The 20,837-nt window shown below is 30.5% G+C and overlaps 3 protein-coding genes across 3 annotated transcripts in view; 2 read left to right on the top strand and 1 right to left on the bottom strand.

The window, feature by feature from the left end:
• Nucleotides 1-1,289: 1,289 nt before the first annotated feature.
• Nucleotides 1,290-5,074, top strand: LOC140443833 (dnaJ homolog subfamily B member 13-like). The gene is made up of 5 exons (XM_072535305.1): nucleotides 1,290-1,406; nucleotides 1,501-1,722; nucleotides 1,779-2,104; nucleotides 3,232-3,403; nucleotides 4,752-5,074. Exons 1-5 carry the CDS (start codon nucleotides 1,339-1,341, stop codon nucleotides 5,020-5,022), a joined length of 1,059 nt encoding a protein of 352 aa, XP_072391406.1. The 5' UTR covers nucleotides 1,290-1,338; the 3' UTR covers nucleotides 5,023-5,074.
• Nucleotides 5,075-11,736: 6,662 nt separating this feature from the next.
• On the bottom strand, nucleotides 11,737-16,306 carry LOC140442811 (coiled-coil domain-containing protein 43-like). The gene is made up of 3 exons (XM_072533784.1): nucleotides 16,089-16,306; nucleotides 15,475-15,851; nucleotides 11,737-11,932 (listed from the first exon to the last, which is right to left on the bottom strand). The coding sequence occupies exons 1-3, from the start codon at nucleotides 16,263-16,265 to the stop codon at nucleotides 11,860-11,862; spliced, it is 627 nt and encodes a 208-aa protein (XP_072389885.1). The 5' UTR covers nucleotides 16,266-16,306; the 3' UTR covers nucleotides 11,737-11,859.
• A 649-nt stretch (nucleotides 16,307-16,955) lies between these two features.
• The window catches only part of Rrp6 (exosome component Rrp6), a 45,268-nt gene continuing 41,386 nt past the window's right edge, over nucleotides 16,956-20,837 (top strand). The window contains exons 1-2 of the mRNA XM_072535303.1: nucleotides 16,956-17,223; nucleotides 18,358-18,753. Of these exons, the coding sequence (XP_072391404.1) occupies nucleotides 17,149-17,223; nucleotides 18,358-18,753 (471 nt within the window). The 5' untranslated portion in view covers nucleotides 16,956-17,148. The remainder of the gene's footprint in view (nucleotides 17,224-18,357; nucleotides 18,754-20,837) is intronic.

Below are 20,837 nucleotides of genomic sequence, written 5' to 3'. Positions count from 1 at the left end.
TTTTTCTCACTTATCCGCAAAAATTATTGTATTTATGTTGTAAGTAGTTAGGGTTTGAAAATTAAAAATTCAATTTTCTCGAATTAACCTCTTTATGACATTTCGCCTTTCTTCCGTGTGGTCTTCATATGTTCTAGATAGGTACAGATCCTACGCTGACTAATAGAAGGTTCGAGGGATTAACATTCACAGATGATGTTGATACCTAGAATTCTCTGGAATTCATTACAGAAGCGGGTTTCGTCACAATACCTTCAATAATAAGCAATATGGATGGCTTAGAAACCTCCAGTAGATGTAATCGTGAATATTACCCGAAACCAGAAAGATTTTATATTAGTTAACAAAAGGTTCCGAAATGCCATCACTTCAATTAAATCAGCAAAGTACTTGGGGATCATTCTTGATGCGAAACTTCGCTGGAAAGCTTACGTGAAGAAGAAAAGAGAAGAACGGCATCCGCTACAAGAAAATGTATTGGTTGATGGGAAGACATTCCTCTCTATCCATAAATAATAAACTCCTATAAACAAATACTGAGACCAGTATGGACCTATGGCTGCCGACTCTGGGGCTGTGCCAAGCCTAGTAACATCAAAGTAATCCAGATATTCCAGAATAAAGTGCTGAGGAACATCGCAGATGCGCCTTGGTACGTTAGGAACAACGACCTTCACCGGGACCTCAAGAAGGAAGACGTCAATCAGATAATCAAGAAATTTGCAGGGAGCCATGAACAACGACTTGACAACAAGAGAGAAGGCTCAAAAGAACAAAGCCTTTTGAACTGGTATAATGAGTGAGTGAAAAGCAGAGTAAAGTGTTGTGCGAGTATGCATGATAAATTTAATGCTAGTTATTAGAAATAATAGGAAAGATACTAGTGAGTAGACACCTAATTTCAAGATTTCATTAGTAATTTAAGTTAGAAACAAATTGATAATTGGTCTTACTGACCAGATTTTAATGTAAGTACACTTCTGTCTTTAGTAAAAAAAAATTCAATTAAAATTTATACCAGAGCAGATGCTTACTGTCCGCTAATCTCAATGTTTAATTTGGGTCTAAAGTAAACCAAAGAAGATAAGCAGAAAAAATATTTAAGAGAAAGCCTACAAAATGTAGTTATAAAAGACAAATATTAATTAGACCACAAATTGTCATCGATCGTGGAAAAAAGCTATAGAATTAGCTAAAAATCAAAAAGTAGCTGGACAAAAAAAACTGTAAAAACACAATAATGTAAAATTTTACAAAGAAGATATTTATTGTGTTTTTACAGTTTTTTGAACATACAATTTAGTGACTTCTGTCAATATTATGTCAAAATAGTCAAAAATGGGGCTCGATTATTATGGAATTTTACAAATACCAAGACATAGTACAGACTTGGATATAAAAAAAGCGTTCGTATTTAATCAATATAATTTTATTTTTTTACATCCATTTTTGAAGTAAAACTGCTTATTTATTTTTTTATAAAGCAAAACTTTGTTTTAGATATCGAAATTTAGCGCTAGAATTTAATAAACGATTACTTGTTGATAACCATGCAAAACAGGTGTTCTCCCTTATTGGAGAGGCATACGATGTTCTTAGCGATCCTGCCAGAAGAGCAGTTTTCGATCAGTATGGTGAAGAAGGACTAAAAGGAGGAGTACCTACAATAGATGGTTGTTTTCCGGCTTATCGATATCACGGCGAACCTATGGTTACATACAAGTAAGTAGCATAAATAAATATAGCATTATGTTACACGCACCTGTATTTAATTTTAGAGACTTTTTTGGAACTTCCTCGCCATTTGCAGACTTACTAGAAGTTCTAAAGAACCCACCCTTGCTACACGAATTGTCGGATGGTACAAAATGTATTAAGAAAAAACAAGATCCAATAAAACATCCATTACATCTAACTTTACACGAAATATACTTTGGCGGTGTAAAGAAAATGAAAATTCACAGATTAGAGTTCAATAACGACGAAAGAACTGTCACAGAAGTTAAAGAACACATTTTGAATGTTCCTATTAAACCAGGAATAAAACAAAAGACTGAAATTGTATTTCCAGAAGAAGCTGATCAGAATCCTGCTACGATACCTGGTAAATTAAAATAAATTAAATCGCGAAAGTAGAAATCTGAAGATTTCTATTGACGAAACCAAGATTCAGAGTTTTGCTTTAATCTGTGCCTTCTAAGAATTGCAAGGCAAAACAGACGATGCTAAAAGATGGATTCAAGCTGAATTTTGGTTTCAATTTATTATCAAATGTCGCTATAGCGTCCATACTAAAGCCATTTTATTTTGCTTCTTTGGACGGAGAAAATTTGTTTTTACATTTATGTAGAGCTTCTGTACTACTCGCTCTGATGATTCCTGTTAGGATGAAATGCGTATAAGCGAATATACAGACGTACTCTACGTCGAATCAAATCTTAACTGTCGTTCTTTTCAAATAAATTATTTATTTAAACACCGCAGTAGGTACAAAAAATATATAAATCCGATAAATCTGCTGTGCTTTCTAATAATGCAAGTTGCATTGTAATCCTTATTTTCTCCACACATTATGTCCACAACATAATATGTAGTGCCCTTTTGTTAATCGTCTTGTTCATTTTTTCTTTCTTAATATAATCTTTATCCGCTCGCCTTTCGTTTAAAGCATCACACGTGCCAATCAGACCAATAACAACAGAGATTTCCCTTACAGATAGACGGACAGACAGACAGATGAAATACGCAAATTATATATATTGATACTATCATGTGATATCTCATATGTCGCTATACGTTGAGGTTTTTATTACGAATGTTATTATTACGCTAAACCGGCGCTGAGGTTTTTATTACGGACAGACAAACTTTATTTACACTCTATAATAGACTTTTGTTTGTCTGCAATACAGAAGTAAAACGGTACACTACAAATAAGTGTGTACAAGTAAGTCGTTTTTGCCACTTTAGGTAGCAAAAACGTAGGTACAGTAGATACAGTTGTTTTGTGTAAACAAACAACAAATTGAAGGCGATTAATTGACAACATCGCACTTAACGAAGCACTTATAATATTGTAAGTATTTTTGTAAATATTTTTTATTACATGCATATTTTCTAGATAAATATGCATATTTTGCATAAAATACTGCATATTTATGCGCATATTTCATACTTTTTTATTTGCATATTTGCCTAAGTCTATTAATCAGTAATAAAAAAATGTTTCAGCGGATGTAATATTTATAATAGAAGATAGACCACACGAAACTTTTATACGAGAAGGTGACAACTTAATAATGACAGCAGACGTATGTTTAGAAGATGCACTTTTGGGAACCACTGTAACGGTTGATACAATTGATCATCGAACCATTAGAATTCCTATTACAGACGTTGTACAGTAAGTAGGAATAATAAATGCCAAAGAAACACCACTCTTCTCTTTTTAAACAAAAAACTTTTTTGTAAAGACATATTATTCAATCCGTAAACTTGTTATCTACAAATGATTTTTTTATATAATACTCTCGCATGGTGTCTTTTAAGAATTCTGGCCATAATGCAATATCATTTACAAAATTCTAGTTGTATCATTACTTTGAGATGATTTTAACTTTATATTCTCTCCTTTTGTTTCATCTTCACAATCGGAATTGCTTGGATTTTCCTGCTGGTGTTTTCATGCACAAGGAATGTTTCTGGATTTAGTGCAGGTAAAATCTGTGAAAATGATAACAATTGTTGTAATTGTTCTCCATCTCCAGTTCAAACATTTGTCCGACGATCTTTTCATTTGTTTTGCCCCTTTATCTCGATCTGCTTCTTGTTTTTTTTTTTCACTTCAATTTAAATGTTTACTGGAACTCATGTTAAAGATAACATACTAGAAATAAAGAAGAAAATTATCCATAATTTATGGATAAATTATTATTATTATAAGAAAATTATCCAAAAATTAATTATAGAAATTAAAAACCTAATTTTCGGGCTCCAAAAATTACGGGCCCTAGGCACGTGCCTAGGTTGCCTAGGCCTTAGTCCGAACCTGGTTGTGGACTAATAGTCACAATTAAAAAATTTTCGGTAAAAAACTTGAAATAATCTTTTAAATTAGGTATTACTATTAGTGTTATGTGATGACAGTAATTATTGAGATTTTTATATATATTAAAAAGATTAATTAATAATAAATAATATCAAATATTTTTAATATTTAATTGGGTCTATATTGTGTATGTTATACAAATATGATAAAAAACATTAACTTGAAATGTGAAGTATCCTAATTCTTAAAGCACGAGCTGCTGAGCTAGCAACGCTAGCTGATCACATCTTAGTAATGGTGTGTAAAAGTAAACTTAGTTACTTAACCTTGAAAAGAACCTAGCTCCGGCAAATTTACGTGGCGATCCTATCAAACCATGTAAACTGTAAACCTTGGACTAGCTATATATTAGAAAATTATTTAAACAATAGCTCTCGTCCGCTATTTTTAATTATTACGCCAACAAAATGTTATAAAAATAATAACAGATATTGTGATTTAGTTACTAAAAAGTTTTTTAATCCAAGTTTTATGGTTCAGAAAATATGGGAGTAAGACTTTAGACACTCACAACATTAACATAGATTTATTTATTGCTTTCTCTTTTACACCAAAGAGATGGCCATTGATTTATTTTTTATTAAACGAGTACTTTATAATATATAAACATACTTCTCTGTTACATTGAAACTTAATTTTTTAGCCCAAGCTACGAGAAGATTATAGAAAATGAAGGGATGCCTATTTTAGACCAGTATCCTAAAAAAGGAAATTTGATTATACGGTTTAACGTGATTTTTCCACAATATCTACCTAAGAACTGTAAAGAGGTTTTAAAAAAAGGGTTCCATTTATGCAAATTCGAAGAAGAGAGCCGCCAACGTAAAGTTATCAATAACATCGTCTTGACTGACAAAATACTTCGTGTAGATCCTGATGAGCGATTGCCACCAACCATAAAAAATAGTTATTAAAATTTGCATATGTTTTTATTCTAATATTGTTAAATATATTAAAAAGTTAGAACTTTGAGTATTATTAATATTTTGAATAGTTTTAACCAGGATCTAAGATAGTAAGTAAAGGGTACAAAAAAAAATAAAATCTGATAGCAGTAATAACTGCGAGAATGGTAAATATAATTCTAAATATAATACAAGGTTTTGCTTTTGCTACACCTCTACATTCCTTATTGACCCAGTTCTTCACATCTTTGTCCTTTCGTCTGCGTATTTCGTCAATTTCCAGTTTTTTTCTACTTCTGTCTCCATTTCGTTTTTTTTACAACTCCAATTGTATATGTTGCTCATATTATTGTCTTCTGTCTTTATCCTTTAGCTTGCTGCTGTCATACCTCGGAATGCTTTTTCTTGGTGTTTGAGCTCATCAGTCCACCTCTCTCATGCTTCTGAGTGTTGTAATGATCTGTTGATGTTTTGTTCGATGAATAGAATCTACCTGGATCGTTGTTTTACCATTGTATGACGACCATGTTGCGTGCTGTTGTTTACTAAACTATTTTCTAATGCGAACACTATCAATGATTGTGCGTTTCCATTGGTTTCTAATACTAGTGTATACTATTGGTTCTTGCAACTGGCTTATACATAGGTTCTTAATGTTATTAAATCCAACAAACAGGACTACAGAGAAAAGTGAAGAGAATTTAAGAAAAGAGGGAAGTAAGGAAGGTAAATACGGTTATCAGAACAAAAGTAGGTACGTATAGTTAGAGTTCCCGTCGGCAAAAAAATTTATGATATATACTCTCTCCAAACTTTCAGTAATTCTGGTTCCTCTAATTTTCCCGAAATATGTAGATTTTACGAAATACCGAAAATTTGTAGATGATGCTTTCTTCTTAATTAATTAGCTTAAATATTACAAAAAAAATACGAAAATTAAATTGTCTAATAATAAATATAGGTCATTCAACTCGTCCGACTACTCGAACATGTCGGAAAAACGTTTAAAAATAATAATTGTATTTATACGAATTTATTTTAAAGCAAGAACTATTATAAAAATTTAAACAGATGATTCAATGTTGGTATTCTATAATCGATTTGATACTTGATTCGATTCGATTCAATTCGGTTCGATTTTTTTTCGTTGATTCGATCTGTTACAACAGCATTTTTGTTGAACGAACAGTTAACGCGTCTTGTTTAATTTGTATAACTTCAGCAGAGACTAAAAAATGACAGTGAAATGCGTTGGGTAATACCAATGAATATAGAGACTCACATATAAACACACACACACACACACACACACACACACACACACACGCATTATAGAAACACACGGTCATTTTTTACAGTATCTATTGTTCAGGAACTAAATTATACTTCCATTCCTGTACCACTAGGGAGCGCTCATGTTATCTCTCTTTCACCACAGCGACCGCAAACTATTACCGCAGAATAATAAACAATCAGAATGCCCACTCGGCACAAGCACTCGGCATAAGTACGCACCATGGTACAATGAAGACACAAGGTATGATACATAATGTTCCAAAATCGGTTTGCTTTCGCGCATGACGTAGTCAAGATCGCTTATTCCCGCAACATTTGAATGTAGTTGTATAGGAAAGACTTTTAATTTTAAGTTTTTTTATATAATTTGGCTAATTTAATTATAGTAATTATAAAGAGATGATAAAATTATGTTATTATAATATTTATCCTTTATAAAACATAGATATCCTTTATAAGACAAGTTTTAATTATCTTTTATTACACGTAGGTACAGGTTAATTAACTTATACTCCAGAGTTCGATATTTCAGATGTTTAAAAAGATACAGAAAAGTGGTAATTGAGGTACACAAAATTTGTACGTATATATACCTACTGAACTAAACACAAAATCAAAATAAATAATGACAAAGTCAACTTTATTTATATCGAATGAGCTAGCTGGCCATCGAATATGAGTGTAGTGAGGGCACACAATATTGCACAACATTTAAAATGACATTTTTGTAATATTCACACATAAAATTATCTTGGTATTGTTTATAATAATGATAACATTGTATATTTTAATAATGATAACATGATTTAACAAAGAAAAATATGTTATTTTGGAAGATGCTAAATTGATTTCCTGCGAAACAGTTCTTATTGCAAATTGCATAGCAGGCTGAGGCTAATTTCTTACTTAACAAATCGATATGAAAAAACCATTAAGGTTTCATGACTAATAATTAATAAAAATAAAGATTTAGACTTACGTCGTTGACCTAGAAGTAGTAAGAAGCTGCTCAACATACTTTTTGGACTCTCTGGGTTTATACTATACAGAATATAGTATAAACTTATTATTATATTTATACTATACAGTATAAATAAATGTAACTAAACACCATTTGTATAAAGACAGATATATAAGCATATATCTAAATTATTTTTCTATTATAAAATAGATGACTCAGTAAGTATTGAGACACTTTAAAATATATTTATTATCTCATAACTTGCAATTTGCAATAGTCACCATTGATAACCGATATTATTGTTGAACTTTTGTTTTTATACAAGCTTTCTGTCTTGCCGGTGTAAAGTCGTCTGAAGTCGATATTTATTGTGTTTTGCGTTTGAACTAATTTGTGTCTTATTTTCATATTATTATATTGTTTGATAAGTAAATTTTGCATATAATAATCGGTAGGTTATAGTAATGTGTATATTTTTTATTTTACTAAATTTCATTATAACTCATCTAAAATACCATATTGAATTGTAAAACAGATTTTTCTCTATTGTACTCTATTTTGTTTTTATTTCAGTAAAACTGCTTGGAAGTGAGTGACAGTGAATCAGAATAAGCAAATCTACTACTATTTACCTATTCACAGTATTTCCTCTGCAGAAAATTTTTAAATTTCAAGGGATTTACATACAAAAAGAGTACTTATATTATTAGTATATGTATGAAAACAAAAATAAATATTTTGCATGAATCTCTAGGAGAAGTAAAGGTTTTACGCTACTGAAAATATATTTTTTATTCAATTATAACCAAAACAAAACATTTAAAAAAAAATTAGATCACTTTTTAACCATAATTTCAAAATTAATGTGTACTTTAAGCTGTAATAATGGGTTCGAGGTGGTTCAGGCGATCTTAAATACGTCACACTCCTGGGCCAGCTGTCAAATGTCATGCGCAATATCATACCTTGTGTATTCATTGTACCATGAGTACGCACATCTCGTTCGCGCAGACGGAATCAGCCATGTTTTAAACGGAACCAGTGCTGTTCAGTGCAATTTTATCTTGTGTGCATAGGAAAATTAACCCGGTTTAATTTATTTACTAGACATAATATGCACTTATTTATTCGTACTTTTAGTTGAAGAATAGATTAAATTATTTTAAATTTACTAAATTATTAATCTCTAAAAATTTAAATTAACAGTTCTGTCGTAGCTTGTCGCAAATGTTTCAATCCGAGTTAGTCTGTTTCCGTTTAAAATATGGCGATCGCGTGCTGACACACTTCAAAAGCGGCACCTGAGAGTGGGCATTCTGATTGTTATTAATATTCAGTGCTATTACTGCTTTTAAAATATGAGAGAGTAGAGCAACAAATGCAACTTTAGATATTTTCTTATGAAAAAAAATTATAGATCAAATCCTACTCATGCACCATATTTTTTTGTAGAAAATAAAAACAATCTTTTTATAACTATAAATAATACCACAAAATAATAAACAATTGTTATTTATTCTGTGATTCAAATTTTTAATATAAATGTGTAGATATCTACAAATAATAGATAATTATAATAAAGTTTATGCAGTCGCCATCTACAGGAGTATTTTAAAGTAAACTAACATGACCATTTTTTCCATTTGAAATGGGCTTCTATATGCGTCTAAAATGCCCTGTCTTCCTGTCTATATTCGTTGGTACCTAATACTGGCAACACAAAGAAGAAAAGCAGGCAGTTGTGCTCAATAAAGTTGAGGACAAGCGACTAGAAAGATGGGAACATAAAATGCTGAATAAAGCATTTTGGGAGAGAAAAATATTGAGGAAAGGGAATATCTTGGACATCCGTGCAAAAGAAATTGTTTTAAATGTATTTAATTATCATCTAAATTTAAGAAGTGGTGAAAGTGTTAGAAGTTCAACCGATAAAGTAAGTGCTATGACGGGATTAAGTTTTAGTACTATTTCTAAAATATACAAAGAAACTGCGGAAGGAGGACTAAGGCCCATAGAAAACGTACCAAAAGTAAAGTAAACAACTGAAAGTTTACTTACGATGCAGTAGTTCGTACGCAGCTACGTGCCATCGTGCATAGTTTTTTCTTTAAAAATTTACCACCGAGATTGAACAAAGTTTTTGTACTGGTTAAAAAAGACATAAGATTTAGCAAACATGCCACGCACACCAATGTGGAGAATACTCCATGAAATGAACTTTGTTTTTTGTAAACGAGGAGTAAAGTCAAGCATGATTGAACGACCCGATATTCTAAAATGGAGGCATCAGTATTTGCGTGAGATAAAAAAATTTCGTTCTCAAGGATACACCGTCGTTTATTTGGACGAAACTTGAGTGACTATTGGACATAGTGTTTCCAAAGAATGGAAGGACCTCTCAGTGACTTCAACAGCCGACACAACGAGGCCCCCGATTTGTTATAGTGTATGCGGGTAGCGAATTGGGCTTTGTAGAATGTGCTGATTTTTGGTTTTTAGCTAAAAAACTCAGCGGACTATCATGATGAGATGGATGGTCCTATATTTGAACTATGATTTAAGGAGAAGCTGCTTCCTAATCTTCCAGAGAAAACTGTTGTAGTGATGAACAACGCTTTGTACCATTCGAGGAGAGAAGAAATGATTCCGGCACAAGCCTTCAATAAAGATTAAATTAAGACATGGTTGCTAAAGAAAGATATCTTTTTTGAAGAAGATTATTTAAAAGCAGAGCTCATGGAAGTTGTAAACACATACAAAGAAAAATACATAAAAAGACATATTGCCTCACACAACACAGAGTTTAAGACCGCCGCTATGGAACAATTAATAAGAAATGCAAACTATTGTAAACTTTCTATTAAGGAAGAGCAAAAATTTTGGGTTATTGACGGGTTGATGGACGATATTGATCCTGTGGTAATAAATGTGACGGATGACAGCGACAGTAATGAAAGTGATAGCGATGATAGAGAAGATGAGAATGATGTTAATATCCAGTGAGTAAATTATGTGATAGTGTGCAAATCGGCGGACAAAAAGTGCCAAATCCGAAAAGTCTGTAAATAATAGTCCGTGAAAATTAGGTAATAGTGAGAAGAATTTCATATAACTCTCACATTGAACTCGCAAGTAGTAGACCGAACTTTGGACTATATATATATATATATATATATATATATATATATATATATATATATATATAAATGAATTGACACTAAATAGAAAAAAGAATGAAATAACCACATAAGCAGAATGGGGAGACACGTGTGGTCAAAATAGCAAGAGATAAATCATTAATCGGTAGAAGTATCGGCCGACCGCGCAAAAATATGGAGTGACATCCTTCCATAGAGGTATCAATCCGCCAATGAACAAGCATGATTGCTTATAAAGAGGAAGAAGAATAAGAAGATAAAAAAATATAACTTTTATACGCCGAAATTTATTGGGACACCATGTATATTTCAAAATAATTTTAAAATATAGCTTTTATCAACTTTTACATGAAAATAAAATTAAAGCTGCACTTACGCTTTTTAGTTACATCTTATCTAAAGCGTTTATAAATACGTAATGGTAAACAATAATAAAATTTCACTATTTTTATTATTCCTATAATAATTACATAACTATATCCTTCAATTAAAGAAACAAGTATTTATAATGCATTATTTTGTATTCAACTATACATATCCTTTTATTAGTGAAATTAATTAACTACAACTACACAGTGCTGAATACGGCTCTGATTAGAATGAATCATATATGGACAATCTAATAGCAACACTTGCCTGAGAGTTTTGGCAACACTGATCTGCATAAGCACAATGTTATTTTCTTAACCTATAGTAGTTAATATATAAGTACTACAAGAAATTATTTGGCAATTTACACCAATGTAATATTTTGTCAGTTGTAGACATAATGCTGGTACAAAATATACCATGTATGCTACCAGCACAAATAACACATAATTAAATTGCAAGATTATTGGTAGTAGATTCATTTCTTAGGCTTCCAATTAGGTAGACACATGAAGAAGGTATGACTTTACTTTTTATGATTGGAATATTGATTGATCTTTGAATCTCTAGTGTACCATGAATATAATTTCCAGTTAGTCAAGAAATATAGCTGTGTCACATTGCATATAATAATTAAATAATATAATAATCCTTAACAGAGATTAACATTTTCAAAACCAAAGGGTACAAGAAGCAGAGGATGACCACGAAGGAGATGGATTGATAATGTGGAAGAAGACCTACAGATTTTAAGGGACAGAAGATGGAGGGAAGTTGCCAGGAATCGACAGGAGTGACGACTTCTTTGTGAGCAGGCCAAAATCCACAACGGATTGCCGAGCCACTTATGATGAATAATCCTTACTCTTTCCATTTCAAAAATCCATTCTTTATTTGTGTTGTTGTCATGTACTATTTGTAAAGATTTTAATGAAACTATTCTAAAATTATATTTTTATTTTAAACTCATAAGATCAAATAACCAAACATGTATCATCACAATCATTTCAAAATCAGATATAACTTCTAAAAATTAAATAAAAGATTTTATTTTTGGGCCTGCTACCTTCTTCGTTCACCTTTAACAGTCTTTCGCTTTTCTTTTTTATCTTCTTTAAGTTGCTTTTGTTTTTCTCTGAAAACATTTGTAACTATTAGTTAAAAAATAAGAAACTTTTCATCAAGAAAAAAACATGTATAACTCAACAGATATAACTGCAAAGCTCTAGGTCAATTCATCGATAAAGGGAGGAGCCGAGAGTCAGTTGTATGCAAGTGCCCGATGCGTAAACATCCGTATACTTAACATTGAACTTCAATTCTAGTGCGTTTGCTACGTTGTCAGACAACTTCGTAATTCGTGAAGTAGTTATTATTTGTTGAATTTTCATATTAAAAACTAAGAGGTGAAATATTTTTTTATTAAAATGAATCGCGTAAGTTTCGTAAAAAATCGGATTCTGAGTGCCCAAGCTCGTGAAATTATATACTTAGTTTTAAAATTTACGCAACAGGAAGCAGAAGGAAAAGTTCTTCTAATAAGTTATCGAAATTGCAAGAATGAGTAGCTGCTTTGACAGGTAAATTGAATGTATGTTTATATTAAAATGTTTATATATATATATATATATATATATATATATATATATATATATATATATACATATTTATATATAAATGTTTTGCATACTTAGATTAGCATTTTTTTGTTACAAATCGAATATAAAAATAGGTGATGTTATGGAAAGATACAAAATAATCGAATATGAGGAAAAAATTAATATAATATTCAATTGTTATAGGTGTCAGTTTATTCAGAGTCAGAAAGTTAGTTACTTTTTGACAGACTACAAGTAGCTGGAAATTACTATTACAATCAAGCATGCATACTCATAGCCAATATTTATAGTAAACAAACATAAATAAAATAGAACTTTACGAATTACTGACAATCAATATTTATTTACTTGCACCATATATAATGTATTGATAACAAATAATAAAACTTATTTAATGTACAAAATAAAAATATTTTGAGGAAATAACTTCCACAAAATTAAACATTCACTAGTCAATCAGACAAGGTCTTATGGCATAGAATATTCTGTACTTATGGCATACTTAATTGTTGTTGACGTTTTACTAGGATGAAATCAACATAAACTTTGGTTTTATTATTTTACAAAATAAGTATACTTCCCTATGTAAAGAGGATTTAACAAAGCAAATACATGATACTATAACAAACAAAGCAAATATTAGTAATTTCCAACAATTCATTCAGTTATGCTAGGTATTCATGTCATGCAGAACAACAATAGAACTATATTTAATAAAATAAACAGCACAATTAATACAAATATTTATTAGAATATGTTAAATTATAACTGAAATATATTTTTTAAATATATACTATCCAAAATTTTATGGGTTTAGTATCTTCCGCTATTTGTAATAATTCTTCTTTTTGCAATGAAAGAGTCTATAATAAAAGTTTATTTAAGCTGTTAAAACCTTTCGACTAGGAAAGAGAGAGGACAGATAACATTCATTTCTCAAACCTTCCAACAAGTGAAGCCACTTTTGATGTGACAGCATGTTTTGGTGCCCTTACATTTCCCATTACTACCTCCCGCAGGGTTACCAGGTCTAAATATTTTTCAGTAGATCTACTGATTTCGATTCCGATTCTCAACAAGCTAGTGACTTCTCACTTATCAAAACTAACAAATAATATAATAATACCCCAACAACATGGCTTTCAAAGGGGGGAGGAGCACACAGTGTCAAACTTGTTGGCCTACCAAGATGATATATTGGATGCCTTTGATAGGAAGTACCAGGTGGACAGCATCTATACTGACTTCTCAAAGGCATTCGATAAAGTAAATCATTGTTATTTAATCAGTAAATTAGGAGCCATAGGTATAGCTGGCAAATGCTTTGATTAGTATGATAGTTTTCTTGTGGGTAACACCCAGAGCATTAAGATAAATGGTGTGTTGTCTCAATCTGTTGACGTCCTCTCTGGAGTACCACAGGGGTCACATTGTGGTCCTCTATTTTTGTCCTCTTTGTTAACAATGTTGAGAAACTCATTAAGTATTCAAAATTTCTCAACTTTGCTGATGATAAAAAAATTTATAAAGTCATTACTTGTCAGTATGATCAAATTCAGCTACAAGAAGATCTCAGCAGATTTAGTGATTGGTGCAAACTAAATGAATTAAAATTGAACATTGATAAGTGTTGTGTTACTTTTCACAGGAAGCAAACAATTTTAAATTACGATTATAGCACTGATAACACTCAGCTGTCTAGGCAGGACTGTGTTAAGGATTTAGGTGTTTATTTTGATTGTAAATTAACATTTCGTAAGCATCTAGAGGTCACAGTAAACAGTGCATTTAAACAATTGGGGTTTATAACACTAGAAACACATGTCATATCAATTTTCATGTTTTGTTTTACCAATTCTTTTTAATAGTCTCAGTCGCTCCAGACTAGAATATGCAATAGTTGTATGGGGACCTTACTATCAAACATCTATAGACAAGCTTGATCATGTTCAGCATAAATTTGGTAAACATTATCATTACCGTAGTGCTTTTCATGACCTCTCTGTCCCATACAGTTATAGTTGATAGCTGATCACTTAAAAATGATTTCTATGAATCGTTAAAACATTATTTTTGCCTAATATTCCTTTACAAAATTGCTAATAATTTGGTAAATTGCCCTGAACTTTTAAATCTTTTAGGTCTTAACACTCTTCATGGAACTAGGCATACTTCGTTCTTTCATCTACCATTTCATCAATTTAATTATGAATACTTCAAGCCTCTTACTCATATGGTGAGACTATATAATAGGTACCAAAGTGATCTGGACTTATTTTTCCAGTCCTTAGAACAATTTAAAAATGTGATAAAGAGACTGCTATTTGTTAAACTAATTATTAGTTTTTGTTAAACTTTACTAATTATTTTCCAATATTATGCTTACTTTGAAAAATTTTATATATTATATTTTGTTCCAATGTAAATGGTACATTCGTTAAGAAATAAATAAATAAATAAAATAGATTTCAACTTCAATTTACTGATTTACTAAACACTATATTAATCTACTAAAAAATATGTAATGATAAAATCATGTTCAAAACGTGATCATTATGTCAGTGTTCAATCACAAATTAAGAAAAAATCTATTTATTGATATATATCCATTATTCTCAATCTACTGAAGAAATAAAATATGACCTGGCAACTTTTCTAGTGCCCGTTGATGCCAGTTTAGGCTTCAGTAAATTACATAAGATTATGTGTCCCCTCTCTTTCCTTGTCTAAGGTTAAAACTAAAAGGTAGGAACTTTTGTGTTGTAGGACCTTAACTGAAATGTTATGTTAAATTTCTGTGTTATTTGATATAATGTTGATTGTATAATATTCACACTTTTGTATAATATTTAAATCTTATATTGTATTTTTTCTAAGCAATTTATTTAAATATTTTTATTGTACTTTTCCTACATTTTTTATAGATGTACTTAATACATAAATTAATACTTCATTATTTTCTCCATATTGTGCAACCAGCCCATTGAATAAATAAATATTTTTGAATCTTAAATGTTCATTTCTTAACCATATAAAAACCTAAAAATTAATACATTACCTATCTTCTTTGTCTTTCTCTTTTTTCTTTTGACTATCTTGCCTGGCCTGCTCCCTTTTAAGTTTTTCTGCTTGAGCAACAGTATGAGAGTTTAAATTTTTTTCTAGTCCTCCATCCTCTCCACTAGCCTGTACATCTTCAGTTTCACCTTCTTCATCTGTCATTTCACTATATTGGGAAAGAATAGCTTCTCTAATTTTTTTCTCTTCTGCAGTATATTGCTTTTGTTTAGTAGTAGCTAAAGACTGTGATTCTAAAAGTTTGGCAAGTTTAATATTAACATCTTCACTGGACATTTGTTTGGCACATGCTTCTTGTGGCTTAAATCTTTCCCAGTGATCAAGAATTTCATTACATATTTTAATAATTTCATTTTCCTGTAAATATATCGAAATTAATTTATCAAATGCATATTAATTAAAATGACAGTACTTATTGTAATTATATTTAAAAATATTGAATTTATTTATTTAGAATTGTTGGTAAAACATATATAAAGGATTTTGCTTTTCGCGTAAGACAGCATTGTAAACTATTACTAAAATAGTATTGTCACTTATTTGAAAAAATGGTTTTAAAAGACTAAAATCTTTACTTGGGCATTTAAAACTCACATTTTCCAATATCTCCGTTAGTAAACCTTGAATAGCTTCATTTTTTTCATCGTCAGAATCATCGCTGTCGAGGATACCTTGAATATATGAACCAAAGACTGTTTCATCAGTATTTAATTCTTTCAATTTTTCTCTTAACCAACTTTGAAAATCCTCAATAGCTGGTGCTACTGCCATTTTTGGATATTTGATTTATTTGAACTATCAAGAACACAAAAATTAGCAGAATAGCCAACATATTCTATAAAATAATCTGTCAATCGTTTCGAATATAGCCGATTTTTGGAGTATGGTCATACAACATACAACATTTATTATCATCATTCTCATTGCCATAGAATAATAAACAATGTTATTTCACCGAACAACGTTATTTATTCTGTTAACATTGTTATTTATTCTGTGTCATTGCCTTTGTCACAGAATAATAAACAATCAGAATGCCCACTCTGCTTGCTCTGCTTGTCAAGATAATTACGCGCATCTCGTTCGCGCTGACGGAATCAGTAATGTTTTAAACGGAACCAGTGCTCTTCATGCATGAAGAATAAATTAAATTATTTCAAATTGACTAAATTATTAATTTCTAAAAATTTAAATTACAGTTCTGTCGTAACTTGTCACAAATCTTTCAATTCAAGTCTATGTTTCCGTTTAAACTATGGCGATCGCGTCTTGACTGGTCCTGACACACTTCAAAGGCAGCATCTGAGAGCTGAGAGTAGGCATTCTGTTATTTATTCTGTGCTTAGAGTAGGGAATTCTACTCGTCAAGTAGACGAGTTTCTAAGACTCTGTGTATTGATATGTCAATATTGACAATTGACATATCATATGAGACGAGTAGTCAGCACCGCGACAGTGACAGCTGACAGACGACAAATACACTAACACACTTACCACGAGGCGTAACTAAGTGGCGGAGCTATAATATAATAACAAAAAACAAAATATTTGATGTTCTTAATCACTTTATATATTGTTAGCTGAAATTGATCATTTTCGTATAAATAATAGTGTTGTAATTACTACTTTAAAGTAAAAAATATCTTCTGAAAATATGGAAGTAAAACGAGTCCCTGATCAAGATAAAATAAACATGTTGGGATGTGATAACTTTTCAGATTTTATGAAGGTATGTAATTAATATTTAAGGCTTGTATAGTTATATCCCAAATGGAGTCATATAAATAAGTCTTCGATATGTTTGAATACAAAATTTTAAGCTGTTTATAATTGTGTTATTGTTATTTTGTTTGCATTAAAAGTTATGTTCAAAGGACATTTGTTTTATTTGAAAATTAAAGTGAAATGAAAAATTAAAATTACGTAACGAAAGAGATGTGGGAGAGCAACTAACACTATTTGTTAACTTGGAGCAATTCATTTTCGAATTAAAGTGATGATAGGTATTAGAAGTGACTGAAACTTGGTATAATAAACGACTATGAATAACGATATATAATAAGGATATACTGAAATTGGTCAATTCTGTGTGCATTCAGATAAACTTGGAACATAAAAATTTGACTTTCTATTTCTTAATGTGCAGATTCCTTGTCAATAGGAAGAAATTGTGTAATTACAATGATACAATAAACACATTTAACCAACCAAAAAAAAACAAACTATTGTATTATTAAATGTACTAAGTAATAATATTTAAAATTATCACACATCAGTAAATTTTAATTATAATTAATAACAAAAATAATAATACAGAATAATGTGGAAAACCTAACAGTAAATAAAAAAAAACAACTGTTGGACATAGCCTACACTACACCAACTTTCAGCTCTTTGCCTTTGTTGAAGAGTTAGGATTGTTTTTTTTTGCTAAAAATAAAAATGTTTCTACTACATAAATACAAAAACCTATGTCAGAAGTCATTAATAACATTAAAAACTTACATTACATTTTCATATCAGAGTTTGGTTTAGGCTAGGTTATGTTGACTCAGTAATTCTTTCATAGACATATAATACAAGCTAGACTGAGTGTTGCAATACCAGCCCTTTCCCCCAGTGCAACAGAGAAAACTGACACAAAGCAGTCCCTGCATCTCATTCTAATGAACTGGCTTTATCAACCATTGAACCTTCCCATTGGTTATTTAGCTCACATGTCATCAGTTTTCTCTTGTCATACTGGGGAAACAAGTCTATATTGCAATAGTCAGTCTATTTGTATTATGTTTATGAATTCCCTAGAATTACCTCCTGTGCAACTAACTAAAGGTTAATATAACATTTATATGGTTTATTTTAGGATGGTTTTAAAACCTTAATGGAAGCCATAAAACACTCAAATAGTCTACCACAGGGCTCTGACTGGAACTTTTATCGTACTCATGAGACCTTTAACCAAATAATGAATGGGGAAAGTGCTAAAGTTCTTAAACAAATAAATGGTATATTAAGAACTAACCATATAGAGGGAAATGTTCGTAATAGATGTCTGGAAGAAAAAACAGATTTGATAGTAGAAGGTAATGATAACATTCTTGAAAGAGTAGCAAATAACATTGATGAAATGAATGGTATTAAGAAAGCAGGAGTTGCACCTGTTTTAATACAAAATGTTAGTGCTGAATTACCAATTAATGGATCTTGGAACAGAATTAATTCTGTTAAATTTTCTGTAACACCGACAATGGTTCCACAGGTTAGTATTCTTTTATCTTATTTATTTAGTTGGATTTGTTGAACTAATGAGAGAAATCTCCATATTAGTAGGGATAGTTGGAAATACCCATGTTTTTAGCTTAGCCAGAAAAGTGGTAAAAGGGCTAATTTTTCATTATTTTTGTTGCCAAAACACTGTAGTACTTACTAAAAACAAGCAATTGGACTTTGTAAGTCCTAGGTTTTCACCCAACCTAACCAGAAGTAGAACCGGAATTCTATACTTGAACTCTTCATGTAACTTTGTGTAGATTAATATACAATTTCACTAATTTTGAGTCAGTTTATTTATTTATTTATTCCATGAAAGTACTAATGTCACTTATAAAAAATGCTAAATATACAATTACAGACCCTGAGCGAAGGCTATGTGGGTCAAATTAGAAAAAAATATATAATACAAACACTATTATAATTACTTTGATACATTAAAAATTTTGAATAAGAAGATGAAAAATGTTTGCTACATTTGAACCCCATGCTCTACAAATTTTGGTGTACAGTCATCACTGATACTCAACACAATGCTTCTTACAATTTATTCCTCATATCTCTATGGGTGGATCTTCTACGTTTTACAGTCAAATTCTTTAAAATGTGTTTCCACCTGGGGGTGACTGCAAGTTTTTTGCCACTCCAACCAACATGTTTCTCTTTAAGTTCCTGACTTAACCTTTGGACTGACAATTGAGATCACCGCATTTTCTTGCTGTTTCTTCTTGACTAAATGTGGTATTTTCTAATAGAGCAGTAATAAAAGAGATTGACTCAACAGATTTACATTTAAGTACATATGTAAAAAAACTCCTGTAGGAGATTAATTGTCTTTTTTACAATTAGAAATTAATTAAATTCAAAACTAACATTACTATAGAATAATATCAGTCACCACTGAGAATTTTACACAAGTTGAATACCAATCACTAATTTAATTAAAAAACTAAAGTTGGACTTTAGTGAAAACTCGAGTTACTGCACACTTTTAGCAATTCTATTGCCAACATAGTATGATTATTTTCTAATTGTTATGCAACCCATTCAGCAGCTCTATATCACTGAAGATACTTTTAAGTTTGCTGCTTGCAATTAAAAAAACTGAAATTTCTAGGATGAGTTTAATAATTTGAGCAGGGACTGTAGGTATAAACGATGAATTAAAATACAGTAGACTCCCTCTATAACGAGAACTGAAATGGTAGACTAATTACCTCTTTATAAGCCGATCTCATTATATCAGACAACAATAATACTGTGCATATATATATATATATATATATATATATATATATATATATATATATATATATATATATATATATATATATATATATATATATATATATATATATATATATATATATATATGAATATGTAGTTTTCTAACACAACTTCCTATAGTGAAGCCATTCAGAGCAATACAATATAAGATGCTAATAAATATCGTTTGAATGGCGTTTTTGAAAAAAAGTTGTTTACTTTTATTGTCAATGGAATATGTTAAAATTTTTTTCCAACTACATAATGTATAAAGCGTATTTTAAAGGATAACATATACTATTGCTTCTAAAATTGGAAGAAGTCTGTCATTTTAGACTGTTTTAAATTGTCCTGTATAATTCTATCTATCATATTTTCTAAAGATGTGAGAAAGTTGTATTTATTGTAAAGAAGTTTATTGCGGGTGGCAGTTAAGTTTATTGCGGGGCAGTTAAAAAGGGTATTTATTTATAACCAAGGCCGGGTCAAAAACGTAAAAAAACACGGTTTTCAGACCTATTTTCTCTTGTTATAACCAAATTTGCTTCGCTATAGAGGGTTATAGTTCAATAGAAATTTCACCGGACATCTAATGTACCTCGTTATAAACGAAACCCCGTAATAACTGTGTTCGTTATAGAGGGAGTTATACTGTACTAATTTAGAGCAAATACTGATAGATAGATAGATAGATAGAATTTATTCGTCTAGAAATTTATACAATGTATACACACATTAAAAGTTTAGTCCATGAAAAAAATACATTACAAGACATACATTAAAAATTGAAAAATTCTTCAATACTGT

Source organism: Diabrotica undecimpunctata, chromosome 6 (genome assembly GCF_040954645.1).
Source record: "Diabrotica undecimpunctata isolate CICGRU chromosome 6, icDiaUnde3, whole genome shotgun sequence".
In the NCBI taxonomy this organism is placed as follows: Eukaryota; Metazoa; Arthropoda; class Insecta; order Coleoptera; family Chrysomelidae; genus Diabrotica; species Diabrotica undecimpunctata.
This window is presented reverse-complemented; position numbering and strand designations above follow the sequence as displayed.

Coding starts and splice junctions, on each gene's coding strand:
- LOC140443833 (XM_072535305.1), top strand. CDS start 1,339: ATGGGGCTCGATTATTATGGAATTTTACAAATACCAAGACATAGTACA. Junction 1,407..1,500: donor GACTTGGATATAAAAAAAGC/GTTCGTATTTAA, acceptor ACTTTGTTTTAG/ATATCGAAATTTAGCGCTAG. Junction 3,404..4,751: donor CCTATTACAGACGTTGTACA/GTAAGTAGGAAT, acceptor TTAATTTTTTAG/CCCAAGCTACGAGAAGATTA.
- LOC140442811 (XM_072533784.1), bottom strand. CDS start 16,265: ATGGCAGTAGCACCAGCTATTGAGGATTTTCAAAGTTGGTTAAGAGAA. Junction 15,852..16,088: donor TAACGGAGATATTGGAAAAT/GTGAGTTTTAAA, acceptor ATATATTTACAG/GAAAATGAAATTATTAAAAT. Junction 11,933..15,474: donor GAGAAAGACAAAGAAGATAG/GTAATGTATTAA, acceptor AAATGTTTTCAG/AGAAAAACAAAAGCAACTTA.